At 67.0% G+C, this 18477-nt stretch overlaps 1 protein-coding gene across 2 annotated transcripts in view; it reads left to right on the plus strand.

Moving 5' to 3' along the window:
• The window catches only part of SDK2 (sidekick cell adhesion molecule 2), a 180786-nt gene that overhangs the window by 151024 nt on the left and 11285 nt on the right, over positions 1-18477 (plus strand). The window contains exons 23-41 of one of the 2 annotated variants that reach the window (XM_037914340.2): positions 72-193; positions 350-459; positions 931-1081; positions 1931-2168; positions 2372-2487; positions 4427-4616; positions 5562-5660; positions 6464-6658; positions 6826-7027; positions 7376-7479; positions 7952-8022; positions 8643-8778; positions 9929-9982; positions 10354-10455; positions 10930-11045; positions 13051-13237; positions 14988-15125; positions 16692-16853; positions 17158-17283. In XM_037914340.2, coding sequence (XP_037770268.1) covers positions 72-193; positions 350-459; positions 931-1081; positions 1931-2168; positions 2372-2487; positions 4427-4616; positions 5562-5660; positions 6464-6658; positions 6826-7027; positions 7376-7479; positions 7952-8022; positions 8643-8778; positions 9929-9982; positions 10354-10455; positions 10930-11045; positions 13051-13237; positions 14988-15125; positions 16692-16853; positions 17158-17283 — 2619 coding nt within the window. Of the gene's footprint in view, positions 1-71; positions 194-349; positions 460-930; positions 1082-1930; positions 2169-2371; positions 2488-4426; positions 4617-5561; positions 5661-6463; positions 6659-6825; positions 7028-7375; positions 7480-7951; positions 8023-8642; positions 8779-9925; positions 9983-10353; positions 10456-10929; positions 11046-13050; positions 13238-14987; positions 15126-16691; positions 16854-17157; positions 17284-18477 lie in introns of both variants that reach the window. The other variant, XM_043528404.1, reaches the window with a different exon arrangement.

Consider the following 18477-nt stretch of genomic DNA (forward strand, 5'->3'; position numbering starts at 1 on the left):
CGAAGGCTGGCCACACTTGCCTCTCCGCCCCGCAACAGGACGTCCCCTCCCATCCTGTCCTCTCCTCACAGAGCTCCCCGGCGCGCCGACCAATCTGGGCATCTCCAACATCGGCCCGCGCTCCGTGACGCTCCAGTTCAGGCCGGGCTACGACGGGAAGACCTCCATTTCCCGCTGGCTGGTGGAAGCTCAGGTGAGGGGGTCTCTGGGGGTGGGGGAGGTGAAGGACCCGGGGAGCCCAGGCCTATTGAGGGGGTGTACAGCACCTTGCGCGTGGGGGCTCTTGGGCTGGGACACTGCGCTGACAGGCCCACGTGCGGCGCCCCTCACGCCACCCCCTTGTCCACAGGTGGGTCAGATCGGCGAGAACGAGGAGTGGGAGCTCATTCACCAGCTGGCCAACGACCCCGACGCCCGCTCCATGGAGGTGCCCAACCTCCACCCCTACATGTACTACAGGTGGGTGCTGGGGACCGGCGCCTGGCGAGTGCCAAGGCTGCTACCACCCCCTCCTTGCCCTGCAGGCGGCTGGCACCCACTCTGGGTGGCATGGGGGCCTGGCCCTAATGGGCCTTCTCAGCCCATCGGGCCCCAGGCTTTCCTCTCCCAAAGACGGGTACCCCAGAGGGGCTGGGCAGAGCCTCTCCTCCCCTAGCACCGTGCACCCAGCAGAGCATCAGGGAGGGGGTCCCGGGGTCCCAGGTGTGGTTGAACCTTTCCCCAGCAGCAGCGCCCCCTAGTGTCCGCCGGAGCACAGCGTGGGTGCAGCGTTGCCGGTGGGGACGCCCTGAGCTATGCGCTGACAGGGGGTGGGGGCTGTATTGTAGCCCGCGCCCCGTTGCCCTCGGGAAGGGGATGGGGGGTGCCCGCAGCCCTCCTGAGTCCCAGCCCTCCTCCCTGCCCACGGTGACTTGGCTCCGCTCCGCGCAGCTTCCGCCTCCGGCAGGTGAACATCGTGGGCACCAGCCCGCCCAGCGTGCCCTCCAGGAGGATGCAGACCCTGCAGGCTCCCCCGGACGTGGCGCCCGCCAACGTCACCCTGCGGACGGCCAGCGAGACCAGCCTGTGGTTGCGCTGGATGGTAAGTGACAATGCGGGGCGGCCAGGTAAACCCCGGGCCGGTGCCCACCCTCTGCCCGGACAGGCACTGCCCGGGGCGCTCCCTTGGGTGGGGAGCCGGGAATGAAGCAGAGAGAAAATGGCAGTCACAGGGTCTGGGGGCTGCAGCCTTGTTTAATGCAGCGTTAGCCACTGTCTTCCTGTGGGGTGCCGGGAAGCAGCCTGGCTGTGCATTGCAATGCCGGGGGAGGCTAATAGGCCTTTGTGTGCTGGGGGGGACCTGCACACAGGTTCGTTGGGCAAGGGGATGAATCTGGATGAATGGGGTTAGCGAGGGGCTATGCTCGGTGTGGGGGAGGGAACGTGGGTTAACGGGGGGCTATGTGGAGGGAGGGTACATGGGTTAGTGGGGGCTGTGGTGGGCGTGGGGGGAGGGTACGTGGGTTAGCGGGGGGCTGTGCTGGGCGTGGGGAGAGGGTATGTTTGTTAGTGGGGGACTATGCTGGGAGTGGGGGGGAGGGGATGTGGGTTTGGGGGGCCTGTGCTGGGCGTGGGGGGAGGGTACGTGGGTTTGGGGGGCTGTGCTGGGTGTGGGGGAGGGTACGTTTGTTAGCGGGGGGCTGTGCTGGGCGTGGGTGGGAGGGTACGTGGGTTTGGGGGGCTGTGCTGGGCGTGGGGAGAGGGTACGTTAGCGGGGGGCTGTGCTGGGCGTGGGGGGGAGGGGATGTGGGTTTGGGGGGCTGTGCTGGATGTGGGGGAGGGTACGTTTGTTAGCGGGGGCTGTGCTGGGTGTGGGGGAGGGTACGTTTGTTAGCGGCTGGGGGGGGGCCGGGTGAGGGTGGCTGGTGCTGAGTGTCACCCCCTCCCGCAGCCGCTCCCGGAGCTGGAGTACAACGGGAACCCGGAGTCGGTGGGCTACAAGCTGCGGTACACGCGGGCGGACGGGCGGGGCAGGACGGTGGTGCACGTGATCCACGACCGGGTGGAGCGGGAGTTCACCATCGAGGACCTGGAGGAGTGGACGGAGTACCGCGTGCAGGTCCAGGCCTTCAACGCCATCGGGGCCGGGCCCTGGAGCCACGTCGTGCTGGGACGCACCAGGGAGTCAGGTACCTGCTGCTCCCCCCGCCGGCTCTGGGGCCTGCCCCACCGCTGGGCCGGCGGAGAGATCCCTGTCCTGTGCCCAGCTGCCCCTGAGCTTGCAGTGCCCATCAGACCCCCAGCCTGGGTGTGCCCTGCCCGGCTCCTGGCCCCACTGCCAAGGGCAGCAGCCGGGCCGGCTTCTGACCTCACTCTCTTCTCCCCCCGCCAGTCCCCTCGTCCGGCCCCACCAACGTGTCCGCGCTGGCCACCACCTCCAGCAGCATGCTGGTCCGATGGAACGAGATCCCCGAGGCGGATCGCAACGGGCTCATCCTGGGCTACAAGGTGGGTGTCAGCCCGTGTGATCGCTCGTTCGGACGCAGCAGCCACCTTGAGAGCTGGGCCGGCGCCCCTCAGCCCCACCCACTGCCCCCTGGGACGCAGCCCTGGGCTCCCCCCCAGCTGTGCCCCTGCCCCCAACCCCACCTACCGCCCCCTGGGACGGAGCCCTGGGCTCCCCCCCACCAGCTCTGCCCCTCAGCCCCACCCACAGCTCCCTGCAATGCAGCCCTGGGCTCCCCCCCAGCTGTGCCCCTGCCCCCAACCCCACCCACCGCCCCCTAGGACGCAGCCCTGGGCTCCCCCCCACCAGCTCTGCCCCTCAGCCCCACCCACAGCTCCCTGCAACGCAGCGCTGGGCTCCCCCCCAGCTGTGCCCCTGCCCCCAACCCCACCCACCGCCCCCTGCGACGCAGCCCTGGGCTCCCCCCCACCAGCTCTGCCCCTCAGCCCCACCCACAGCTCCCTGCAACGCAGCCCTGGGCTCCCCCCCCAGCTGTGCCCCTGCCCCCAACCCCACCCACAGCCCCCTGTGACGCAGCCCTGGGCTCCCCCCCAGCTGTGCCCCTGCCCCCAACCCCACCTACCGCCCCCTGGGATGCAGCCCTGGGCTCCCCCCCACCAGCTCTGCCCCTCAGCCCCACCCACAGCTCCCTGCAACGCAGCCCTGGGCTCCCCCCCAGCTGTGCCCCTGCCCCCACCCCCACCCACCGCCCCCTGGGACGCAGCCCTGGGCTCCCCCCCACCAGCTCTGCCCCTCAGCCCCACCCACAGCCCCCTACAACGCAGCCCTGGGCTCCCCCCACACCAGCTCTGCCCCTCAGCCCCACCGACAGCCCCCTGCAACGCAGCCCTGGGCTCCCCCCCAGCTGTGCCCCTGCCCCCAACCCCACCCACCGCCCCCTGGGACGCAGCCCTGGGCTCCCCCCCACCAGCTCTGCCCCTCAGCCCCACCCACAGCTCCCTGCAACGCAGCCCTGGGCTCCCCCCCAGCTGTGCCCCTGCCCCCAACCCCACCCACCGCCCCCTGCGACGCAGCCCTGGGCTCCCCCCCACCAGCTCTGCCCCTCAGCCCCACCCACAGCTCCCTGCAACGCAGCCCTGGGCTCCCCCCCAGCTGTGCCCCTGCCCCCAACCCCACCCACCGCCCCCTGCGATGCAGCCCTGGGCTCCCCCCCCCACCAGCTCTGCCCCTCAGCCCCACCCACAGCCCCCTGCAACGCAGCCCTGGGCTCCCCCCCAGCTGTGCCCCTGCCCCCAACCCCATCCACCGCCCCCTGGGACGCAGCCCTGGGCTCCCCCACCACCACTCTGCCCCTCAGCCCCACCCACAGCTCCCTGCAACGCAGCCCTGGGCTCCCCCCCAGCTGTGCCCCTGCCCCCAACCCCACCCACCGCCCCCTGGGACACAGCCCTGGGCTCCCCCCCCACCAGCTCTGCCCCTCAGCCCCACCCACAGCTCCCTGCAACGCAGCCCTGGGCTCCCCCCCAGCTGTGCCCCTGCCCCCAACCCCACCCACAGCCCCCTGCAACGCAGCCCTGGGCTCCCCCACCAGCTCTGTCCCTCAATCCCGATCCACAACCCCCCTGCTATGCCAGCCCTGGGCTGCCCCCCACCAGCTCTGCTGGTCCCCTCAATCCCGACCCGCAACCCGCTGCTCCCCCAGTCCTGTGGCCTGTGGCTATTCCACTCCTGGGCTCCCCGAAACATGCCTGTCAATGCTCCTGCCATGGCTTTTCCTTGGGGACAGGCTGCCCTGCATGCAGCGTGGCGCTCTGTCCCCTGGTGCCCTGCATGGGGCTGTGAACTGAGGGGCTGTCGGGTGCCCCGGCCCCACCCGCGGGGGGCCCCCTTCAGCCTGGGAAGTGGGTTCGGCTGGCATGGCAGGGCAGCACCGGGGCGTGCGGCCCTGGCTCCATCGGTTTCACGTGGGCTGTGCTCCAGGTCGTGTACAAGGAGAAGGACTCGGACGCGCGGGCCCGGTTCTGGCCGGCCGAGGGGAACGCCTCCCGCAGCGCCCAGCTTGCGGGCCTGGGCAAGTACGTGCTGTACGAGATCCGCGTGCTGGCCTTCACCCGGGTCGGGGACGGCGCGCCCAGCTCCCCACCCATCCTGGAGAGGACTCTGGACGACGGTAGGCGCCACTCCTCCCCCGCCCATTCGCGCTGACGGGGCGCTCGGGGTCCTTGGACGGGGCGGCGCTCGCGGCGGGTGACACGCGGGGTGAGGCCGGGCGCAAACGAGGGCCAGTCAGTGGAAGGGCGAGTGCCCCCGTCACGCTGGGATGAGGAGAAAACAGCCTCTGGTCGGCCCTCTGTCACGCTCAGTGCGGACAGCCTCCCCCTCTGTCTGCCCGTTCTGGGAGGGCTCTGGCCTCTGCACGGGCAGGGGTGGGGGTGCCAGCCCCAGAAATACGACGTGGGGACGTAACAGGGCAGGAGAGAGCACTTCGCCCTGTCTGCCTTCCTGAGTGTGCATCTGGGCCCCCGGGGGAGTGCACAAACGCTCGGGTGTGCCCCCATGCCTGCATGTGTGTGTTTGTGCCCCCAGGGTATGCTGAGGAGGGAGTGTGCATGCCCCTAAGGGGGTGGGTACGGATGGGGGGGTTCCCTAGCAGGGTGAGTGTTGGTGTGTGCCCCTAAAGGGGCTGTGGGGGTGGGGTGGGGTGGGTGTCCCTAAAGGTGTGTGTTGGTGTGTGGGGAGGGTGTCCCTAAAGGTGTGGAGGGCGGGTCGGTGTTTGTCTCTGGGGGGTGCATCTCTGTCCCTAAGTACGTGCGTGTGCGTGTGGGAGTCTTTCTGCACAGCCTGCTCCGTCAGTCTCACACAGGTCGTTGGCAGTTTTCAGCGGGACGGCTCCCAGAGGAGGGGTCGCCCCGGGTGCCCTGTGGGGCATTTGCACCCAGGTGCACCCAGCAGAGTTCTGCGATGGAGGCCCAGCAGCCACTAGCTTCAGGGCTTGGCCAGCGGGCTCCCCCAGCCGCTGGGCTGGGACGGGCTCCATTCCCCGTTTGCTCCGGCCGAGGGCTCTGAGCCCTCATGCCCATCACCCAGCGCGCCCTCTGCTCTCGTCCTGCCCCAGTGCCCGGGCCCCCGGTGGGCATCCTCTTCCCAGAAGTGAGGACCACTTCAGTCCGGCTGATCTGGCAGCCCCCAGCCGCGCCTAACGGCATCATTCTAGGTAAGCGCTTCTCCGAGCGCCCTGGCGTGTGGGTAGCGGTCCCGGGAACGCTGGGAGGGGGCCGTGCTCGGGATGCTGGGCAGCGGGAGGGTGTGATGTCGCTGTGCTGGCGGGTGTTTCGCGGGCATGCAGCTGGGTGTGAGCGACAGGGCTGGGGCCCGGGGATGCAGCTGAGCTGAGCCCTGCAGGGGGGAGGGTCGTGCTGGGGGCCTCTGCAGGAAGTCGCCCACCAGCGCATGTCCCTGTGCACAGCATGTTCCCGCTGGGGGAATGGCGGCTGCTGAAGCAGCTACTCCGCCGCTCAGGGCTTCTCTGCACCAGGCAGGAGCCAGCCGCCTCGGTCCCTGGGTCCCTGGAGGCGCCCAAGCTGCGCCCCTGATAAATCACAGAGCTGGCGAGCCCCATCAGCTGCCAGAGGGAAGCAGAATCCCCTCCCGTTCTCGCTGGGTGGCAGCCCGAGCCCAGCCCTGCCTGGCAGCGAGATGGGCTGGGCAAGGGCACCCATCTTCCTGCTGCGGGGCAGACATGGACATTTGTGAACGTCTCGCCCAGGCTGAGACAGGGGAGCCAGCCCAGCGCCTCCCGCACCCGGCGTGGGGTCACCTCCCGGGCAGGCCCCAGGGCCGGACCTTGCGCGGGGAGCTGGGCCCAGGCGCTCACGACTGGCTCGTTTGTGCCTCCCCCTGCCAGTCCTGGCTCCATCCTGCTTCTCCTGGAGCAGCCTCTCTGCCCCCTTGCAGGCCGGGGTGGGGGGCAGCCTTGCCCCGGCACTTGCTGACCGCCTCCGTCCCCCTTCTCCGCAGCGTACCAGATCACCCACCGCCTGAACACCACCAGCGCCAACGCTGCCACCGTGGAGGTGCTCAACCCCAGCGCCCGCCAGTACACGGCCGCCGGCCTGCAGCCGGAGTCAACCTACCTCTTCCGCATCACGGCGCAGACCCGCAAAGGCTGGGGCGAGGCGGCCGAGGCGCTGGTGGTGACCACCGAGAAGAGAGGTAACCGTGCCGGGGCTGGGAGGCGCTCTCCCAGGGCAGGGGTGGGGCACGGCTCCAAGGCAGCCGCGGGTGTGGAACCCAGGCCCTGCCCAAGGGGGGAACGGGGGCCAGGTGCAGCCTTGCTGGGCCTTCTGGCCGAGCCCTCACACCCTTCTCCCCCTCCTCAGACCGCCCGCAGCCCCCCAGCAAGCCCGTGGTGCAGCAGGAGGACGTGAAGGCCTGCAGTGTGCTCTTGTGCTGGGAGCCGGGCAGCGACGGCCTCTCGCCGGTCCGGTACTACACCGTGCAGACCCGCGAGCTGCCGGCTGGCGAGTGGACACTGCACTCCGCCTCCGTCAGCCACAACGCCACCTCCTTCGTCGTGGACAGGTGAGGCGGGGGCCTTCGAAGTGGGCAAGGCCCGGTAAGGTCTGTGGCAGGGTGGGGCAGGCGAGAGGCAGCGTGGCCTAGGGGCACTGGTCTGGGAGTCAGGAGATCAGGCTTTTATTCCCGGCTCTGCCACCAACCTTAGGCACCGCTCTGTGCCTCAGTTTCCCCACCTGAAATTAGGAGAATGGCTTTTGTGGGGCTGATCTCATCCCCCACCATGCCCTGGCCAAAGTAAGGCTGCTCCATTTTATATCCTGCCTCTACTGGAAGGCACTGGACCCCTGCCCTGCAGCCCCCAAGCTGTGCCTCACACCCATCCCGTTCCCCTCCCGTGTGCTCCTGGCCCAGGTTGAAGCCCTTCACCTCCTACAAGTTCCGCATCAAGGCGACCAACGACATCGGGGACAGCGAATACAGCCAAGAGTCGGAGTCACTCACCACCTTGCAGGCCGGTCAGTGCCCCTTCCCTGCGGGACTGGGCTGGTGGCCCATTGCCAGCTGGGCTCGGCCCCGGGCAGGCATGGGAGACACGGCGCACGGAGGCTGCAGGGCGCCCGGTGCCAGCCTCGTCTCTTCAGTGGCAGGGTGCAGCCCATGCTGGGTCACGGCTCCCAGCACACTCCAGGCCGGAGCCTTGTCTGTGGAATGAGGCAGCCTTGTTCCCTGGGGCCCGTCGAGTGGTCAGCCAGCAGGCCAGCTGGCGCTCCTTGGGGCGAGGTGGGGGTTGGTCACGCGGGCCCATTGGCTCACCTCTCCCAGCGTGGCGGGGATTCAAACCAGCGACCCTGTGGAAGGCTCCGACCGCCTGAGCTGCGCAGGGTGGGAGGGAGCGAGAGTCTGGAGCCAGCCAGCACCTGCTTTCCTGGCCAGGGGGAGGGACCCTCGTGCCTCTCAGCATCTCACCTATGTTTCTTCTCCCCCCAGCCCCAGAGGAAGCCCCCACCATCCTCTCGGTCATGCCTCACACCACCACCTCCGTCCTCATCCGCTGGCAGGTACCGTGCGGCTCTGCGCTGCCCCCGCCCGTCTCTGTAAGGCAGCGGCTTGACTCACTTTCCCGAGCCCCGGGGGGGGCCTGGGAGCCGGGTCCCCTCGGCACTGCGGATCCCCTCGCCTGCCGTTCCTGTCCACTCTGCTCTCCCTGGGCAGGGCCACTGGCTAACTGCCAGTGTGGCTTTGCCACCCGGTGCTGCATCCGCTCCAAAGCTCCCGCATGCCGCTGCTGGTCGAGTAGGACCCCGGCATCCGGGGCACCGAGTGCCTGCCGCAGAGAGGGGCCGGAAGCAGGCTGGCCCCAGTGGATCCTGCTGCTTCCCAGGGGGCTCGGGGCTCCGGGGATCTGCAGGGGCTGGGAGCGCGGCTAAGGCACCTTGCACCTCTCAGGTTAGATCCCTCCTTACCCCAGGTCTGGGCTCTGCAAGGACCCCTGAGCCCTCCCTGGCTGTAGGGAGCCTCCTTGCAGCAGGGCGCAGCGGGAGACAGCGAGCGAAGGGGGAAATCCCACAGGGGGTGAGGGCAGCACAGGCTCCGGGGGCGGGCAGTGCCATGCACCGTCTCCATGGGCTCCCCCCCACTGACTGCCCCCGCCTCTTGGCTCCTGTCCCCCCCCGTGCAGCCCCCCACCGAGGACAAGATCAACGGGATCCTGCTGGGCTTCCGGATCCGCTACCGGGAGCTGGTCTACGACGGGCTGCGCGGCTTCACCACGCGCAGCGTCAGCAGCCCCGGCGCCAAGTGGACGGAGCTCACCCGTGAGTGCCCTTATTCGGTCCCCTGGGAACGCAGACGGGTGGGGAAGGGACGTCATGGGGGGATTCCTCTCACCCCACCCCACGGGGCTCTCCGTGATGCTCAGCCCCGCCCCGTGCCCTGCCTTGCAGCCCCCCCGAGCGCTCTGTGTGTGGACACCAGCCGGCCGGCCCCAGAGCCTCCAGCGCACCGATCTGAGCTCCAGGAGCTGTCCTGGGCCAGCGTGTCCCACTCTTCTCCCGTGGGGCTCGGGGCAGCGTCACCCTGCAGGGCTGAGCCCCGCGCCTCGGGGGGGGGTGACATGGCTGGTGGTGTGAGTGCTGATGCCGAGGGAGGGGGCGGGGCAGGGGGCTGCTCTCTGGGGGGAATCTGGAGAGGGCTAGGAGGTCAGGAGGTGAGGGCTTGGGAGGGATGTTGGTTAGCTGGGGAGACCGAAATTTGACCTGATGCTTTTTTTTCCTTTTCCCTGTTTGCGAAGTCTCCTGTTCGCTTAACCAGGGGCCAGGGGAGTTGGCCAGGGGCTGAGGTCCTCCCCAGACGATGCTGAAGCCCCCCTGAGGGGAGCCCCGGCCCCCAATTCCCAGGGTTGCTGTGCTGAGGACTGTCAGTCATCTCTGATCTTGGCGCCGACACTGGAACTGTGCTGCGCGCTCCCTGCTGGCACCGGTTAACGCCCAGGCTGCTACGCAGAGGAACAGCATCACTGGGGAGGGCTGCAGCCCAGGCCCTGGTAGCGGAGAAGGGGAGTGGGGTGGTAGGGCAGAGGCTAGGTGGGCAGCAGGCAGGCTGGCACTGCCAGCAGGGCTAATGCCAATGCCAGAGAGGACTCCCTTCAGAGGAGCTGAGCCGGGGCATGCCAGGGCCAGGGAGGCAGGAAGCAGTCTGAGGGCAGTCCCCAGGGCGTACGCACGCGGCAGGGCACAGCCAGCTCCTGTCACTCCCGGGGTGCTTCCCAGCTCTGGCTCCTCTGAACCCCTGGTGATAGCAGTGTAGCTCCACGGGGTTTCTTCTCCCTCCCCGCTAACCAACGCTGCCCCCTGCGCCGTCCCGCCACTCCCAGGCCTGCGGGGCGTCCGTCCTGCTTGTTGTGTCTGTGTGTGACTAACCCCACTGACCGCTCTCCCCTGCGCTCCCTCTCAACGCCCGCAGCAGGGTACGCCGTGCGGAACCTGACCGGAGCCGGCCTCACGCACCACGAACTGGACAGTAAGTCTCCGCTCTCTGCTTCGGGGCTCGTCTCTGTCCGTCTGCGTGTCGCTCCCCTCCTGACTTCCCCCCCCTCCGCCTTCCAGAAAGCGCAGGGTGCCCGGGGTATTAGCTGGGTACCTACGGGCGACCGTTAGTCACTTCACTGCTCCCCATCGTACCTGGGACGGGGGGCAGACGTACCGGCAGAGCTGCCCCCTGCGGCTGGGGTATCACAGCAAGACAGGACATCCCCACCGCCCGGCCTAGCCCCGAGGGGGCAGAGAAGGGGTTCATGGGAGGGAGGTGAAACACCAGTGCTCCTGGCCCTGTGGATGGGCCCCTGCCCGGCTCTTCCTGGCACCCACTTCCCCTCCTCTCACCCCCTGCAGATCTGAGCAAGCACAGGCGTTACGAGATCCGCATGAGCGTGTACAATGCCGCGGGCGAGGGGCCCTCCAGCCCCCCCCAGGAGGTCTTCGTGGGCGAGGCGGGTGAGTCAGGGCTGTGTGGGCATCTCTGCTTCCGGGCAGGCTTCGAGCTCCCCCATTGGTCACTAAGGGCCGCCCCGTCCCTTGGCCGCGTCCAGCGCTCGCCAGGGAATTCACGGGCCCTGCCCAGCTGAGCTAAGGGAGCCTCTCCCGGAGCAGGTCGCTGTTGCCGTTCCCTATCGGCGGCCGGGGCTGCGCTTCCCCGCCAGGAGCCAGCCTGTGCCCGCAGCCTGCCCCGCTCCCCAGCCGCCAGCCAGCAGCAGGACACCGTCTGAGCAGGCGAAGGGCTGGGATTCGGTGGCCATGGCCCATGGATGGCGGCACAGCGGCTGCAGGACTCGGAGAGACCCCCGGTGTCCGCAGGGAGAGGGTGCGATCAGACCTCCCCCTCTCCCGCTGCACCCCAGCTGCCGTGCCGGGGGGACGGGAGTGCCGGGGGGCTCGGGCGCTCTCACCCCACTCGCTCTCCTTCTGTAGTGCCCACCGCCCCGCCGCAGAACGTGGCCGTTCAGACCACCACGGCCACCCAGCTGGACGTCACGTGGGAGCCGCCCCCCCTGGAGGCGCAGAACGGAGACATCCAGGGCTATAAGGTACTGGCCCCCCATCTCCCGCTGGCTGTTACAATCCGCACAGCACCCAGGAGCCCGCCCACCCCCCTCTGCCCCGGCTCCCCGAGGGGCACGTCGCTGAGGGGAGCTGGGCACCCAGAGTTCCCATTGGCTACCCACTCAACACCAACTCAGCAACCCTTCCGTGCCTCAGTTTCCCTCTGATGCCAACAGGGCCAGGAGCACTGAGCCGGGTGTGTGAAGGAGGGACTGAGTTTAACTGGTCGGGGCTGGGAGATGCTCGGGTAGAAGGCGCTCCAGGAATACAAAGCACAGTGAACCTGTTTGACCCGACGCCATCAGAGCCAGGAGGGCTAATGCCCAGCAGTCCGTGGCATCGGGTTTGCAAGGGAATGGGAACAGGGGATGTCGCCACCACCCCTCACTGCTCAGTCTGTTGCCACCCTGCAGCTGCAGTGCCCAGCCGTCGCGGGTTCTTCCACCCCGGGGGCAGTGCCCAGCCCTGAGTCAGCTGGCATGGCGCTTGTGTACACACCCCCACACACCCCCACCCCCACCCCCCCACAGCTGTGCGCAGTTCCCGGTGTGCTCAGCAGGTGGCGCGGTTTCACTTCCAATCCTGCACCAGCCCTGTTGTCCGGGCTCTCTCAGGGGTCTGGGCACTCCCTGCAGCAGGGCATAGCTGGGATTTGGGCAGGGCCCTGGCATTTCCACACAGGCCGGACTTCTTTGCCCCACATCCCAGTGGTGGGAGCTTTCAGCTTGGCCGGCCACTCCATTGCATCCCCTGTAGGGCTGGGGTTGGCCTGTGCCCCTGAGCTGACGCTCGCTGTAGTTTGGTGGGGGCGTACCGCTGCGGGATACTGGGTCAGCGGGCGGGGGCAGAATGGGCCCATGCCCAGGCCATGGGGTGTGCTGCAGAGGGCCAGTTCTGGGCAGTGGCTTTGCAGCTCTCAGGGAAGTGGGACCGGGGCAGGATTGCTGGGACCGTACAGCCTCTCCCTGGATATTTTGGCACCACTCAAGGGTGACCTCGGCCCGCGTTTGATTCTCTGGGCTGTGACCTAGCTAAGCCAAGGGAAAAATGTGGGTCACATTTTTCATCTAGCGTGGCCTGGAGCCAACGCACCCTGCTCCCTCCTTTCCTCTGGACACAGGAAAGCCCCTTCTCCGACTCAGAGCCAGAGACGGGCGTGCGTCTTCTGTGCTCCCGGCATGTGTTTGGCTGGGCCCTTTGGAACCAAGAGGGGCTTCTGGGGGCTTCTGGAGTGGAGACGCCTCTGGAGCTTTGCTGGTTCTAGAACCTGCAACTGTCCAGACCCAGACACTGCAGGCCTTTATCTTCGAGGGGCTGAAAATGAGACTTAATGAAACCGGTGCAAGCCCCATGTGGACACACTCACTTCACTTTGAGAGCAGCCCGGTGGCGCTTGGCTGAAACTGATCAGCAGGCGTTTAAGCTAAACCCAGAAAAGCTGCTTTTGACCCGCAGTCGATATCCCCTCACAGAGGTTTCGAGAAATTGGTTGAACTCCCCTGCCCCCTTCCCTGTGCCAAGCGGGTGCGTTTCCTGTTCGGACCAGCCCTAGGAGGGGGCACCGGCCTGGCTACACCACTGTAGGGTAGGCAAGGTCCAGGAGCTTTCCTCCTTCTGGAGCTTGTCTGACTGTGTCCCACTGAAAGATGGGGCGGGGTCTTTCTTGGGGGTCAGGGGACCTTAAATATAAATGGCCCTACATCTCCTCCACCGCAGAGCAGCCACCGCCCCAGTCGCTCCACCAAGGGGCCAGCAGCGGGGACCATTTCCCGGTGCTGCTCTGCAGAAGGAGAAGCCAGGCGGGCGGGATCTGGGGGAAGCTGAGTCTGTGTGGGGGGAGCCCCAGCCCGGGGTGGTCAGCGCCGGGAGCAGGCTGTGAAGGGGAGCACCTGGGGATCAGCGGGGCCAGCAGCTATGTCAGGCCCCTGCCAGCATTGGGCCTGGCCTTACCCCAGTCCTCTTCTTCCCCGTCACTCCCACCCCCTGCAGATCTATTTCTGGGAGGCCCAGCGCCAGAATGGCACGGAGCGGGTGAAGACGCTCTTCCTGCCCGAGAATGGGGCCAAGCTGAAGAACCTCACGGGATACACCTCATACCTGATCACCGTCTTGGCCTTCAACGCCGCCGGGGACGGGCCCCGCAGCGTCCTCGTCAGGGGCAGGACGCAGCAGGCAGGTGGGCTCCTTGCCGTGCCTGGGGACACCAGGCCCATCCTCCTTTCACTGATGGGGCCGCGAATCAGGAGGGATCGCACAGCGGCCCACGTGCTCCATCCCATCCTGCAGCCCCTCCTCCCCCGCCTTATCCCAGCCCTGGACTCCCCCCACCCAGCTCTGCCAAGCCCTGTGTGTTGCCACCACGTCCCTCTGTGTTCTGGTCCTGTCCTGAGCAGAGGCTGGCCGCTGAGCCGAGCTGTGCTCCTGGGGGGTGGTTCGGTGCTATTTGCAGATGAGGCTCTTCTAGGTTGAGACCTGACAGACTCGTCCCACTTTTGGCCTCGGCCTGGGATTGAAGCCAGGCGGGGGCGGGGCTCTGCAGTTAGCGATGCTGTGGGGACGCCTGGCTGCTGAAGCCCCCAAAGCCCTCCCTTCCCATTCAAGAAGTAAACCAGCCAGTGCATCCAAGTACTCCAGGTACGGAGCCAGCATGGGGGAACCGGGCCGGATCCACAGCTGTGTCTGGCCATGGTACCCCACTGCCACCAACGGTGCTGCCCCAGCTGATGCCCGTGCAGGAGCTGGCCCTGGGGTTCCAGCCTGTCACCCGCAGGGGCGGAGCAGTGGCGGTTTCGGAGCCAGCCTCTCGTCACGGCCTTGGGCTTCTTCTTGGCACAGCACCAAGGAGGAGGCTGAAAATAATCGCCCCAGTTCTTTGTGCTGGATCTGCCCAGGTAGCCTTTCGGGGGGGCCTCAGGGACCAAGTCCCGGAGACACTCTGCTGGGCGGGCTTTGAGGGCGCTGCAACAACACCTCGTTCTCCTTGACCATTCCTGCCCCCCGGGGAAAAGGGCAACGGGGGCATTAACCCCTTCCTCCTCCCGCCCACCCGAGAGGTAATGCGTCAGCATTTCCCCAAAATAACCCAGACGTGCAAGGTGTCTTGGCAGGGAGCTGGTCCACAGGGAAACCAGAGGCGCGCTGGTGTCAGGAGGAGACACAGCCCAGACACGTGGGGGCTGCAGACGAGAAGCAGACAGGGGCCCAGCAGGGCCCATCAGTTTTTTCCGATCGGGTCTGGAGCACTTGGCTCTCTCACTCTTTTCTGGAGTTGCGGTGGGAAGAGGGGGGACCTGAAGAGTCCAGCCCTGCAAGGAGGGTATTACTGGGGAGTTGGCACTGGCGGGATGAGTTTGGAGTTCTCAGCTAACTCACTGTAACACAGGCAGCCACCTTCTGAATGCCCCCTCATGGTCCAAGGTCGCTCCATCGCGCCCTGCCTCAATGTCCCCCCCTCCTAAGGGCCCTTTAAGAACTCACTTGGTCCAAAAGTGTCTCAAGTGACCCCCTCCCAGGGTCCCATTTAGTGAGTCCTCAGGTGCATGCTGGCCCTCTAGGCCCCAGTCCAGTGTCTCTCTCCTGGTAATCCAAACTTGGACAAAGTCTTTCAAACACAGAACACAAACTCACACAGTCTCCAGGCCCACCCCCCCTATCCCCAGCTCCGAGGGACTGCCTGTCTGCTTCCCTCACCTGCTCAGGAGGACTTGCGGGGAGGGGGGAATTCGGGCAGGTCACAGACACACACCCGTTAACGCTGACGTAGTGTGACTGAATCCATCCCTTTCCCACGGCCTCGCTCGCCAACCGCCCCGCCCAGCAAACCCAGGACGAGCTGGCAGAGGAGTGAGGGGGGCCAGCGGGATCCATGCCCCTCTCCTCCCTCAGCTGGGGGAAGTCTGCAAAGCCCCTCTGCTTTCTCCGTGCAGCCCCCAGCGCCCCCAGCACCATCAGGTTCAGCGAGCTGACCACCACCTCGGTGAACGTCTCCTGGGAGCCGCCTCTGCTGCCCAATGGCATCCTGGAAGGGTACAGGCTGGTCTATGAGCCCTGCACGCCTGTGGATGGTAAGGGTCCCGGGCTCAATGGGCGGGGGGGGGGGGTGGAGGTACGGCAGGGCCATTGGCTGCAGGGGGCAGAGTGTGATGGGGGGTCGGGGGCCACCGCTCCCTGGGGGGCTGGGAAGCAAAGCTGGTAAAGGAGCCTGGGTGGCAGGAAAATCTGTTTCTGGGGAAGGATTAAATTTACCCCAGGCCAGGCGGATGTGCTGAGCAGCATGGGGTAGAATCTCTCTGTGGCCGCCTGCAACTCATCATTAGGCTTTGGGGACCAGCCCAGTGTCCCGGCCCAACTCCCGCTTGTGCCGTTCCCTTCTGTTGCTGTTCACTTTAAAACCTTTCCCGTGTTCCTCCCCAGAGGTGGCTGCAGGGCAGCAAGGCCGGGGCATCCCTGGGTTTGTCCCATAGGTCACTGTGCAAAGGGTGTGAGAGACACAGGGACGCCCGGTTCTGAGCGCGCCCGTGCACATTCTGTCCCGCCATTTTGACGGTGAAAATGGTTTTTTCAACAAAATGGAGAATTTTGGCCCAAGACCCTTTGTTGGTGAAAAGTTTCCGGGATTCAGAAAAAAACCAAAACAAAACAAAACCGGGCAAAGAGCATCTGCAGCGGAATTCTCACGGGGCCAAAACATCCCGGTGCAGCCAGCTCTAATGAGCCTTCATCACGTCTTCAGAGGGGGCAGCACCACAGCCGGTGCTGGAGCCTAGCGCCTCCCTCCCTCGTCTCTCTGCAGTGCCCCCGGTAGCCCAGCCCACCGCTGCCACCACCCCACTCCCCTACCTGAGCTGTTACATCCGGAGCAACAGACAAAAGAGGGGGAGCGTTGGCTCCCGCCTCTTCCCCAAGCGGCTGATGGGCCGTCCAGAAGTGGGCAGGAGAGAGCCTGAGAACGCAGCGAAGCGCGCGGGTGGGGTGGCCGGGGGGACAATGGCTGCTCAGTGTTCCCTGCTGCCACCTGGGCTTCTGAGAGTCGGGTTCAGAGGAAGGGCTGTGAAGCGAGGGCTCTGGAGGCGGGCCGCAGTGACCCCAGGGAGCGGCGGGGGGGGCTTCTCCTTCTGCGCCATGCAGATTGTCCTTTGATCCTGCAAACCTGGCTTGCCGCCCACAGCACAGGGGGGCCTGGGGTTCTGCCAAGCAAAGGGCGTGCTTCAGGGCATGCACTGATCCCGCGGGGTCAGGAAGGCTCTCCTTGTGCTAGCTAGCGGGGGGCATTATGTGCTTCCTGCAAAGCAGCCCCGACAGGGTACTGGGGGAAGGACATGGGACTCGCTGGGCCATGTAGGTGGGTGTTAACAGACACAGCCTGGGCTACAGTGCAGGAGACCTGGGATCCAGTCCCCAGAGCAGAGACACCAGCCTGGCTACTTCGGAATTGGGCTGCAGGGCGTCGCTGCCCCACACAGGCCAGAACGAGGTGGGTTCAGGCCTGGATTTCACACCGGACGGGGTTGGTTTGGCCACACTCAGCACCAGGCTTGCAGCTCTCTTCCCCAACGCCAGATCCTGGCACTGTGAGGGTGGGGTGGGCGCCGGGATTTCTGCATGCCATGTCTGTGCCCTCTGCCCCCCAGGCGTGAGTAAGATCGTGACGGTGGACGTGAAGGGGAACAGCCCCCTGTGGATGAAGGTGAAGGACCTGGCGGAGGGCGTGACATACAGGTTCCGGATCCGGGCCAAAACCTTCGCCTACGGGCCCGAGATCGAGGCCAATGTCACCACGGGGCCGGGGGAAGGTACGGCACTGCCGCACAGGCTCACGCTGCCTCTCGGGGGCGGGGGGTGGCTTTGTGATGTGGGGAGGGTCCCCCAGGATTCCCACGAGCACAGATCTCTGCAGCAGGAAGGATTCACCCGAAGGCCCCATGGGCCAATGTAGTGGGAGCCTGGATGGGCAGTCGGGGTTGGACGTGGGGGTTGGAGCCATGGGGGGCTGAGAAGAGAGGAGGGCAGGGGGCTGGGCTCCCCCGCCCCCAGCGATGTTAGGGGAAGGTTGTGGTTTTTCTCCCTGTGACAGTGTATTTTGTTGTGGTTTGCCAGGTGCCCCCGGGCCACCGGGCGAGCCCTTCATCTCCCGGTATGGCTCAGCCATCACTATCCACTGGGCGAATGGGGATCCCGGCAAGGGGCCCATCACCCGATCCGTCATCGAGGCCCGGCCCTCAGGTACCGTACGTGCCCCCTCCCCATGCATTCCCCCGCCCCTCCCTCCCCCCGCCACTGGCCTGGCAGGAGCACAGGGCCCAGCTCTGCCCTACGGCTGCCATCCCTACAGGGCAGGACACGTGCTGGTGGCCTCGCAAGGCACCTGGGCCCCTGGGGCCCACCGCAGGACCAGGCCCTACGGGCACCCCCGAGCGCCTTCCACTCTAGACGGCGCCTCCCCAGGGCCTGAGAGGTTGCTGCGGTGGGTGGTGTGGGCAGACGCCAGGCAGGGAGGCTGAGGTAACCCATGCTAACCCACGCGGGGCCTTTCTACAGTGCGGGACCGAACAGGGTTACGCCAGGCAGGTTCTACTGGGTTGTACCTGGGTTCCCCAGCCCCTTCGCCTGGCAGAACCGCGGCCAGGGCAGCCCTGCTTTTGTAACCCCGCCGGCGCCACACGCAGAGCGGCCGGTGGGGCAGTGGGGCAGCGCGCTCTGGGATCCCTCGCCGCACAGAGTGTGGGGGAAGAAGAGCCGGCCACACACAGCACGGGGCTAAGGAGGGCCAGCCTCCCAGAGCACGGGGGAAGGAGAGCCGGCCGCACCGAGCACGGGGGAAGGAGGGCCAGACGCACCGAGCGCGGGGGAAGGAGGGCCAGATGCACAGAGCGCGGGGGAAGGAGAGCCGGCCGCACCGAGCACGGGGGAAGGAGGGCCAGATGCACAGAGCGCGGGGGGAAGGAGAGCCGGCCTCACCGAGCACGGGGGAAGGAGAGCCGGCCGCACCGAGCACGGGGGAAGGAGGGCCAGCCTCCGAGAGCGCGGGGGAAGGAGAGCCGGCTGCACCGAGCACGGGGGAAGGAGAGCCGGCCGCACCGAGCCCAGGGGAAGGAGGGCCAGATGCACAGAGCGCGGGGGAAGGAGAGCCGGCCGCACCGAGCCCAGGGGAAGGAGAGCCGGCCGCACCGAGCACGGGGGAAGGAGAGCCGGCCGCACCGAGCACGGGGGAAGGAGGGCCAGATGCACAGAGCGCGGGGGAAGCTCAGCGTGCACGGCAATGGAAAAGCCGGTTACAGTCAGGCGACCCTCCGGTGGCTGAAGACCCAGGGAGGTACACGCCCTGGTGCTGCTGCAGCAGATGGCGATCCCCCGTTAGCTCAGAGACCCCCTGCCACCCAAAGGTGCTGACTCCAGACCCTCATGCCGTGTGTGCCG

Source organism: Chelonia mydas, chromosome 14, assembly GCF_015237465.2.
Source record: "Chelonia mydas isolate rCheMyd1 chromosome 14, rCheMyd1.pri.v2, whole genome shotgun sequence".
NCBI classification, from domain to species: Eukaryota; Metazoa; Chordata; order Testudines; family Cheloniidae; genus Chelonia; species Chelonia mydas.